Consider the following 11,013-nt stretch of genomic DNA (forward strand, 5'->3'; position numbering starts at 1 on the left):
CAGGCAACAAGAGAAAGCCCCCAGGTACACTTTCTTGGTCTGCCATGCAAGTATGATTTGTCTGAAGTCATAATGGTGTGTCTGGGGCAGACCTCTCTGTCTGAGCTAGTCCTGCCAAGCTGTCTTTGAAGTCAGCAGAGAGGAACAGACACTTGCAGGACATCAGTCATACAGATGCTCTACTGCTTGTGTCTAAGGCTGGGTGATAGTTTGCCCAGTAAAATTACAGGTGTTTCACTGAATCCTTTGTGCTACATTTTTTTCCATAGTTTAAAACACAACTAATGCTTTCTTTCTTCTTCCTTATACCTGTTAACACCTGCAAAAAGTATTGTTTCTGTTTCCTTATCAGAACAGCACAGTATGGAAAGGACGCCACACCTCAGACAGGTCTTTCAAGAGAAATAAATAATATCATTCAGCAGAAGAATATTTATAAAACAGAAACAAAATACCTACTGGAATGCCCTCAACTTGCACAAAAGTCAGAACAAACCACTACAAGTAGCAGGTGTGAGATCTAGAAATGACTGCATTGTATCAAGATACATGAAATAGCCCATAAAAATGTCATCTTGTTGCTTTTTATTTGCTAAAAATAACTGATAACAAATGCTGATAATTGTTTTTTGAGCAGGAATTACAATGTGAAAGCATCCTCTGTAAAAATAATTATTTTTAAATATTTTTTCTTTTTATTAATTTTATTATTTTTTTAAAAAAGAATATAATTTAATAACCATCACACTTTACACAAGAGGTTTATGATGGAAGTCACAATCATTTATATGACATCTGGAAACTGTTATAAACATCAATACATTAAGATGTTCCTACTCCACTGAGTCCATCACTCCCTTTAGCAAAGTAAACAAGATTTTGCATTTTTGAGTATTTTAGAAAAATATTTTTCAGTCTTCCATTTCTACATGAAGTCCCCATTGTTCCTTGAACTGCAGGAGATACATTTCTTGGTCCTCTGAGGGTTCACCAAATACCTCTTTCTCATACAGTCTGAACAAAATTCCCTCTTTGTCAGGATCATCACACTTGAATACTCCTTCACACACCTGATTTTCAACACTGGACAAAGTAGGAATATATAGTCTTCCATTGTGAGGATCCCAATCAACTAATATGGTCTGTTCACCTTCTTTCTCTGCGAGGCCCTGTGTGAATCTTTCCAGCTGATGATAGGATGTCTGCTTAGATTTTTCAGTATCCAGGTCCACAAAGTTGGTATGTGTCTCACCTGGTAATTCATCTGCTGCATCGCAAACCTTCAAGTTAAGTTCCTCTGTTTTCTGTCCCAAACAAAGGTCTGCCAGTCTCACTTCTAGCTGGGGGGAATATGACTGTCTTGTTATCACACTAGCCAAGTTCTCCAAAGCAATTTGTGGCTCACCCAGTAGTCTCCTGGGGGTAGAAATCTCTTCTAGTTTCTGACCAGGACTGAAGTCTTCAGCCCTCACATCATGTTCATACTCCACAGCCTCTGCATTTTTCTCTCTCACAGTATTCTTTGGTCCAGGCTGGCCATAAAATGTCCAGTTTCCGGGCTGGTCCCCTTCCACTAAAATATCCTCTTTGGGTGAAATCACTTCATGTGAAATATCAGGCAAGTGTTTTGTTTCCAGCGCTTCTTTAGAAGGCAAATCCTTCCCTTCAGTGCCATTGTATACAGTGTAGTAATGGGGACTTTTCCTTTCCGATAGATGAGTGGATTCCTTATGCTCATCTCCATTGACAGTGATGAGGTTGACCACTATTTTTTCACATGGTATAAAAACCCTTTCCTTGCATTTGTCAGTGTACTGCCATACCTGGAAAGTAAGAAAAACTTTGAGAGCATTATAGTAAAAATACCATCTTTCTGCTTCTTGTAGGGTCATATAATTTAAAAATAAAAGGCTAGGTTAGATCTTATCAGGAGGTTATTTCAATTCAGGGAAGAAGGCTCATCACATAAACATTCAGGAATGTCAACATGCTTCCCATTTTTTATTCTATCCAAAGTAAAACTGTATTATGACCAGTTCTAATATCTCTTTTCTCATCTTTCCCATTTCAAAATAATGCTTAGAACAAATCTGTCAAATTCTGGTTTTGTTTCCACCAGCATAAACTGAAGTGGCTTATGAAGAAAACATCAGTTGTCCTTGGATCAAAGATTACCAAATCTATTTCATTCTTTTTAACAAGTGAAGAGAAAGTGCAGTCAAAACCAGTTCCCACAAGCAGAGTCTGGTAACATGTTAAGGTATAGCTTACAGAGAATAAAATAATACCAGGTTTCCTTTCAGGGAGGAAGCTGTTCATCAGGTGGAAGTGCAGTGTACAGAGCCTGCATTGTCTGCTACAGGCTGCCTTTGTGAGTCTGTGAGAAATCATCTAGTTTTACTAAACAGGAATCTTTCTGAAATTAGTAACATTTCTAACAGGAATAAATACTGTGTGGACAGTCACTAAAATGAAGTGCAATAGGAAAAACAACAAGAAGATGCATTTCAGTGCTTACAAGCTTCAATGGAAGACTAAGACCACTAATCAATGTACCAGGCAGTCTGAAAGGTCCTGCAGGTCAGATAAGCTGGACCAAAACTGACTGCTTGTTCCACCCCACCCCAGCCACACAGAGTACCCATGGAAGGAGGACAGGAATAGTCTGTAGGCTGGGAAAGCCCGAGAAAATAATCAATATACCAGGTCTATATTCATTTGCCGCCTTAGCATCAACTGAATCCAGAGGTGAAGAAATAAAATCAAAGCTTCAAGATGGTAATTTAAAAGTGCAATGAGCATGAAAAAAATCCCCAGCATACAAATTATACCTTTATTACAGAAAAAACCCTCCTGGAATTAGTCTGCTACTGAGTGGGACTTTTTCACTAAGTAGCCCTTTATGCTCTTGGACTATAAAGAGCTCTGTCTTGCTAGCTCTCTAAGGCAGACCAAGCTGTCTCCCCATACCATGCCCTGCATTCCAGGATAAAGAATTTTTAAAGAACTTTTTACCAGGGCCTGTAGTGACAACAGGCAATGGTTTTAAACTGAACAGGGTATATCCAGACTGGAAGTAAGTAAGAAATTCTTTACTGTGAGGGTGGTGAGGCACTGGAATAGGTTTCCCATGAAGATGTGGATGCCCATAATTGCAAGTGTTCAAAGTCAGGTTAGATGGAGCCTTAAGCTACCTGATCTAGTGACAGATGTCCATGCCCACTGTTGGGTAGTTCAACTAGATATCTTTGAAGGCCACTACCAACCCAAACCGCTCTGTGATCCCACGGTGTAAGCAAGCCAGTGCCTTGTCAAGTGCAGCAAGTGTCTCTGTGCACATCTGAACACACCACAGCAGTAGCTGCTCTACTCCTTCTGAGCCCTTCTGAACCCACAGTCCCTTGTGAAGATTTCTCCTGTCACCTTTGTGCTGCTCTAAATTTCTTCAGAAAGATCAGCATGTTGAAACCAACTGCCTTGTATCTCCCATTTAACAGTGTCATGCAGATTGGATTAACACCAAAGTGTTAATTCATTATGGTACTCACATGTTTATGGTTGAGCAACCTGTTTAGAGATAGCTGTGAGAAAGCTCCACTGGTCTCATGAGCTGGAAATCAGTAACATTTCATAGACTTTATGTGTTCTTTCTAAAAATGAGCAAACTCTGCTGTGCTAAGAAATTTGCAACCATTTTTGGCTGTCTAAATAACAGAATGTGTTTGCTCATACATTTTTGGGTGTTAAGAAATGGCACAGTGTTTTGAAATCCAGATTAAATTATTTGTATGATGTACAAGTGCCAAATCCTTCACAATCACGGTCAAGTGGAAAAATCTTGTATTACTCAGTAATAGTCCAAGAAAACATCCTGGGGTTTCTGTACTGTTTAATTGCCTTCCTTTCTTGTTTCTGAATTCAACACATTAAGAACTTTTGTTCAACTGAATCTGTACAGTGCTTCATTTTAGATAAATTTAAAGAGTTCTGACATCCTAACAGAGCTTGCCTCAGTGCACCTCAGACCTTATCTTTTAAGACACAGTTTCTAATTTGAGTTATTACTCTGCTTTTCCTTGGATTTAATAACCCTCAATGTGGTTTTCTTTTCTTGATCTGAGTGGTAACTAGAGCTTTCATTTGGAACTAGCCATGGTTTCCTCTAAACCTACTTGGAAGCCTGGAAAATGCACAGCTCTGCTGTGAGTGCTAAGGTTGGCAGTGTCCCCCTGCAACAGAAAACACTTACCAGGTTTGTTGGATGTTTCTGTTTGTGGACGTGAATATACTTGTGCACTAAATAGCATGTCACTGAAATAAAAAGGACAGCCAGCATGGTAGGCAGGACATAGCCAAATGCAATTGTTATAGTCTCACCCACTGTTTCATCTGTTAACAGAACAGAAGTTTTCATTGTAATAAGCAACTTTTAAATGTGTTCAGACAGTAATGTGTACATTCATCACATTGCTTTTTGGAAACAATGTAAATGTTTTAAACAAACAAGGAATTTGCAGGAAATTAAAAAATACATTTGAGGTACAGGACAATTTTTTTATTATTGTCTTAATTACAAATTCAATTCTAAAAGGAAGTAACAGTTTCTCCTGTTGCTAACTTTAGACTGACCCAGCTCTGTCACTCCCAAACCTCCTTCAAGGAGAAAATACATTCTTCATGCATCAGGACTCAGAGAATGCAGACACTTTTCTTCAGAGGTGCAGTCAGTAGTTCCCAGCTATGTTTCATTAAAGGCAAAGATTTTCTCATTGGTACAAATGCACAGAGAAGGGAGAAATGATGCTAATTTTCACTCTCGGAATAGATACATAAAAACCTCACAACCTCAGTCACCATGATTCTTTCTAACTTGCCTCTTCTTTTCCTAATTTGCCAGCTTACACATACCTTTCAAGGTAGCAATGCAATGCTCTTTGGAAAAGCCACTGTCCAAAAGTGGAGTAGTAACATGTATCTGTGCACTGACACAATAAGCTGTTCCAGGCTCTAACCAGGGCACAATCAAGGTGTTGTTGCTGATGGAGAAGAACCACTGGAAGACATTAAAATAAGACTTTTTTCCCCCTTTAACTCTTCAGTTACAGAAAGGTCACAAGCACACACATTTTCTGGAAAGATTAATGCCAGCTGCATCCTTTTTTTTCAAATGCAGGTTATTTATTAGGTTATATTCTCTCTGAATATTTTCCAATCAAACATTCTTCAACCACTACTGAACAATTTCATGCTTCATATGAAGCAGGACTGTGTTTCACTACTAGCCCACATTCTCGCACTGATGTTGGAACAGAGCTAAAGCATCACTCCAGCCCTGTCCTGACACATAAGCCAATGGTACAGTTGCACAAAATCTTTCAAACTCCAATATTCTGGTAAAGATAGGGGCCTTAGGATAACAGGTCTTATGCAGACCTTGGAGACCAAAGAAAAGTAATTGCTATATGTCAAGCATCTTTATGAAAAAACAAACAAACAAACAAACAAACAAAACGGGAAACTCAAACGAAACCAACCAAAAAATCAAACCACTTTTGTCTACCTCTAATGGCTAATCTTGGCATTTTAATATCCCTTTTGACAGAGGGTGACCTTTTGGTATAAAGTTTCTGCCTGTTTTCAGGAAATTCAGAGATTTCCCATAAAGAGATTGTGCCTTAAGGATGGGAAGAGACAAATTAATGTTTTTGTAACTGATCACTGAACTGGGGTGATCATCCAAAGAGGACTGGGGACAGGCAGCAAGGTGCACCAGCAACATGCCCTCACAGCAGTTGACATCCTGGGCTGTGTTAATAGGAGAAGTGGGATCATCTTGTTCCACTCAGCCAATCTTCATCAGATCACACCTAGAATACTGTCACCAGTTTTGTTCCCTACCCCCGGCCCCAATACAGAAAAAGACTGTCAGACTGGAGTGGGTTTAGTAACCCACTCCAGTGGGTTACTAAAGTGTCACCAAGATGGTGACAGGCTGGAACACTTGCCCTGTGAGGAGAAGCTCAGGGACTGGAGTTTGTTCCACCTGGGGAAAAGGTGGGGCTTCAGGGAAACCTAACAACAGCCCCCAGGGTGACTGGGGAGGTCATCAAGAAGACAAAGCCAGGCTCTTTACAGTGCTGACTGGTGGGAAGATGAGAGACACTGGACATAAGTTCAAAAAGAGAGGTTCAAATTGAGTATAAATACTTTTTTCCTAAGAGAAAAGTCAAGCAGTGGAACAGGTTGTGCAGCCCCCATGCTTGGAGGTTTTCAGGATGCATATAGACAAACCTTCAGTGACCTGGTCTGAGCTCACAGTTGATCCTGCTTTGAACACAACTTTGGACTAGAGACCTCTTGAACTCCCTTCCAACCTGAATGATCTTACAAGTCCTATGTGGCATAATCCTATTTCGATCCTTGCTGTTACAGACAAAGTGCACTTGAAGAAGCACAGAGCACAGATTTAACAGGAGCAGTTGTACAGCCTTGTCTAAGCTTACCCGCTTCTTTGTCTTTTTGTTGAGGACAGACACGTTGTATTGCAGGCCAGGATACACTTGAAGCAGAGATATGGATTCTTCCTCAGGACTTCTCTTCCACTTCTCAGGAGCAGTCAGAATGATTGAAATAGATTTGTCAGTAGACGATACACTTACCATGGGTGGATCAATTTTAGCTGGGAAAATGAACAGGCACAAAAAGCAGTCAAATGCAGCAGAGAGAGGCATACTGACTTGACTAGTTGCTTAAAGTCACTCATATTTAATTTTTTTAATGTTTGGGGGAGTCTAAGTAGGGCTTTGAACAATTTATTTTTCAAATTATGTCAGTATAAAATTATTTGATCAGATAACTAAGAGGATCTTTACAATGAGAAGGTGAACACTGACCTGGAATTTTGCCTAGGAATTCCTGAGGCTTACAAGATAAACAACCTTGAAACTCAATTTGCTAAAACAAGCTAAATTACCAGTATGTTCTCAGATTATCTGGCACAGATAAGAGATATTGGGCTCTAGAGGACAATTACTGCTTGGTTTAATAATGCCTTTTCAAAATCAGAGCTCTTTATACTGTGGATGTGCCACACCTTTTATTTGCCTTGAGTAAAGCTTTACCATAGCATAATGTTCAGTGTATATATAAGACTACATATATATATATATATATATAAAACACACATATATCCAAATTCTAATTTGATTAATTCAATTACTTCTGCCAAAAGCATAAATGTGAAACAACTGCAAAAAAATGTAACTTCATGTTAAAACTGAAACACCATATGCTATGAAGGCACATGCAGTCTGAGCACACAGTATCAATCAAGGCCATTGAACATCTGGCTCTGTGCTTAGCTCTCCTTACTGTCTGTAAGAGGGTTGAATCGAGTGGTCTCCATCCAGTCAGAGCACATCCCGTTTAGAAAGGCTTTAACGCTCGCGTAGTATTGTTCTTCATAGTCAGAGGTTTCACTGGAGAGGTCACACCATGTTCTGTTGATATTCCTGCATTCTGGCTTTCTAATCCATTTTCCAACACCATATCTATATTGAAAAGAAAGAGAAAGGAGCTGCACAAAAGCTATTGCCATGATATTAGTCACCTGATAATATAATTTTCTGTGCTGTATCATGGCTGATAAAACAGTTCACTTGTTTAGCACAAATCTGCAATATCAAGGAATTCCCAAATTCAGCCGAGTTGAAGCACAAGACTTCCACAAGTTTTTGATGAAAAAGAAATCAGAGTAGGCCCTATCCAGAAGAGGCCAGATGAAACTAATTAGGATGTCATTGATACCAGTGTAAGTCAAGTTTTGCTTGCACAGACCAGAGATCTCTCAACTTAAGTCTCCACAGCTTTAGTTTAAACTCTAAAGACATGATAACAGAGTCAGGATAATTATTTATCTAGAGACAAAGAGTTCTGTCAGAATGGTCAGTGACTCATACTCATGTATGGACACAGATGATGCTCAGAGTCTCCAAGACAAGTGATGGGAGACTACTCATTGATGGCTGTTATTTCTTTTTCTAGTTCAAAAGAAAGATCCATTGGAATACAGTAAACACCAAAACCCTTCTAGCCAAAAAAAGTGGCCTATATCTGCTCTACAACTCCCTGAAAAGAGGTTGTAGTCAGGTGGGGGTTGGTCTCTTCTCCCAGGCAACTAGCAGTAGGACAAGAGAGCACAGACTCAAGCTCTGCCAGGGCGGGTTTAGGTTAGAAATTAGAAAGAAATTTTTTATGGAGAGAGTAATCAGGCATTGGAATGGGCTGCCCAGGGAGGTGGTGGATACATCGTCCCTGGGGGTTTTTAAGGTGAGGTTAGATGTGGCACTTAGTGCCATGGTCTAGTAACCACGTAGGGTTGGACTTGATGATCTCGGAGGCTTTTTCCAGCCCGGTTGATTCTATGATTCTATGAACAACGACACTAGTAGAAGAAATCAAAGTTCCTTTGGAAAATTCCAGTTTGGATTTGTTCAGAAGTTCCTGCTACTCAAATTCACATTGTTAAGAATTTCCCTTCGGCTGCTAATTAGTAAGGGCATGTGACAGCTTCTGCATGATAGCCGGACAGGACCACTCACCTGCATTTTTCACCTATCACAAGGCCTTGCTCTCCTAGGTGGGTAGGAGCACATATGAATATTTTTGTATTCAGTGTAAAATATGGCCATACCTATGGCTACTGACTATTCTGTAGACCAGCTGGTCCTGCAGAGTCAGCATAGCCGGTGCTCTCCGAGCATTCTTCCTCCTGCACAATTATCATTCATTCATTCCATAACTGCCATGCACTCTCCCCCTTTCTAGGCAGTGGTTTATGTCACTCCTCTGTTAGCCTAGAGGGCAAGATCTGAGCAAAAATGGTTGCAGTCTCCAACTGTTGAAGCAACTCCTTGCTTTTTCTAGTAGACAGTTCAAGTTACAGGAAACTTCTAGAGATCTACATTTCTTTTAGTGTTCCAAAAATGTTCCTAGATTGAGGGAAGGGTAAATATTAGAGATAAAGATTGGGACCATTACATAATCCATGACAACGGTGCTACACCTATTTAGAAACTAAACTTCCATCTCCATCTTTCAGAATGACACGGTGGGAATAAAGGGAATGGATTCTGGTTATCACTCAAATTCCTTTATAACCTACAAAGATGTAGACCTGGACAATATAAGGGCCTGCTTCCAATCACATTACTTGTTTTCTACAATACTTGATAATATCAGTGGATTTTCTTCCAGGCAAGAAAAGCTTGCTGGATAAGAAGAAATCTAGGGGGTGGATTTGTTAGGAAAGACCAATGAAACTCTGGGTGTTATTGTATTAAATGCTACATCTCCAGATCCATTTAAATGTGTACAGAAGACTCATGTGGACAGATGCCAATCCACAGCACAGTCCTTCATCCTTCTGTCTCATTTTTCAGGAATACCTCTGAGAGTTTCTATATAATTAGAATGTTGCATCCTACACTTCTTTCATAGGAAGAATGTCTCCTTATACTGGATGTGAAGTAAACAGTGCCAGAAGCAAAAGTTAAAGACCACATTGCTGACCTCCAGCCCACAATTTAGTTCTCCTTTCTTTACTTTATATCAGCCCTAGTTCACAAAAACTTTTTTTTTTTGCAAAAATTATTTAAAATGCTAAAATAAAAGTCACTGGAAGATATAAAAACCAAGTGAACTTACACTGAATACTTCACCTTGTAGACTACTCCATCACCCGTACCTTCTGGTGGTGACCAGTGAAGGACATTCTTCATATTTGTAGATTCAAAATGGACATTCCTAGGGTTGGGCAAAGAACAATACAACTCTCCTGAGAAAGAAAATAAGAAAGGAACAACATGCACTAAGAATCTGCAAACACATACGCTTTCAAGCTAACCAAAAAAGTTATTTTTAAATAAGCTATAAAATTCTATGTTTCTTAACACTCAAAGCACAAGGTTGTTGGCTATGGAATGGCCTTTGCCATTTATAACAAGCACTGGCATGGGAATACCCAGGGACTGGAAGCTGAAGCTAGAAAAGCTGGGCCTAGAAGAGACACACATTTTTAAAACTGTAAATGTATTTGAATATCAGAACAATTTAACACTGGAAATTGTAAAAATATCTTTAATGCTTAATTAGACTCTTTTTGTAGCTGAGTGGACTTTTAAAAGTCAAAGCAGGTATTTTTAAAAAAGACACATGGAATCTACTGCAAACACAGCTTTTCAATCTGAGGTACAACTTTACACTGGAGAATCAGACTGGATGATCACTACAGCCCCAGCATCATTTGACCATCCCTCTTGATTATCCAGAAAGTCAAAAGCAAACATGTACTGTTAGGTCACTCATCTAAATTGCTGTTCATTGCACCAGCTTTTGAAATTAATAAACAACCAAGACTGGGTCTCTTGAAAACCAGGTTTCACATCTTTCCAATACCCACTCCTGATCTAATTAATGTAATGGAGATGCTCACATTACCAAATTGCTTGCAAAACAGAGCCTGTGGGCCTAGGGAACGAATCCCAGGTTCAAAGTTATGACTCAAGCCCTAGCACCTCCTGCCATGAGAGCTGCTCCCGTGGGAAGCAACCTTGAGACTAGCCCTGAAGCTGCCACTGTTGGGAAGGAGCTTCCCATTGCAAGTAACCATAAGACTATAATGGGGAAGAGAAAAAGTGACTGTGACTTCAGGGCTTTTCAGAACCCTTTAAGCTCTTCCTCCAGGGACACAATTCTAGTTCTAGATAACAAAACAGTAACTCTAGATAACAAAAAGAGCTAAAGGAAGGGGGAAACGAAACATATCAACACAAGCAGTGGAAACCTGTCCAAATGAATAGTCTTTGACCTGTTACTTCTGTAAGAAGACCTTAAGGGGTTTTTTGTAGCATATTTCACTATTACTAGAGTAATAGTGTTCATCCTCCTGTGTATGTAACATATAGTCACTTTTGTAAGCAAAAGTTCCAACCATTTTCCTGATTAACTTGCAGG

General features: G+C 39.6%; 1 protein-coding gene across 1 annotated transcript; it reads right to left on the bottom strand.

Moving 5' to 3' along the window:
- Positions 1 to 911: 911 nt before the first annotated feature.
- IL20RA (interleukin 20 receptor, alpha) lies at positions 912 to 9,832 on the bottom strand. The gene is made up of 6 exons (XM_009077190.1): positions 9,706 to 9,832; positions 7,372 to 7,550; positions 6,504 to 6,679; positions 4,909 to 5,053; positions 4,250 to 4,389; positions 912 to 1,823 (listed from the first exon to the last, which is right to left on the bottom strand). The coding sequence occupies exons 1-6, from the start codon at positions 9,777 to 9,779 to the stop codon at positions 912 to 914; spliced, it is 1,626 nt and encodes a 541-aa protein (XP_009075438.1). The 5' UTR covers positions 9,780 to 9,832.
- Between the last annotated feature and the right edge of the window lie 1,181 nt (positions 9,833 to 11,013).

This window comes from Acanthisitta chloris, unplaced genomic scaffold, assembly GCF_000695815.1.
Source record: "Acanthisitta chloris isolate BGI_N310 unplaced genomic scaffold, ASM69581v1 scaffold28726, whole genome shotgun sequence".
In the NCBI taxonomy this organism is placed as follows: Eukaryota; Metazoa; Chordata; class Aves; order Passeriformes; family Acanthisittidae; genus Acanthisitta; species Acanthisitta chloris.

Excerpts from the sequence above, each read along its gene's own strand:
- IL20RA (XM_009077190.1), bottom strand. The coding sequence starts at position 9,779 with ATGAAGAATGTCCTTCACTGGTCACCACCAGAAGGTACGGGTGATGGA. Across the intron at positions 7,551-9,705 it reads TACAAGGTGAAGTATTCAGT|ATATGGTGTTGGAAAATGGA; the intron begins GTAAGTTCACTT and ends TTTTCAATATAG. Across the intron at positions 6,680-7,371 it reads ATTCAACCCTCTTACAGACA|CTAAAATTGATCCACCCATG; the intron begins GTAAGGAGAGCT and ends TCATTTTCCCAG.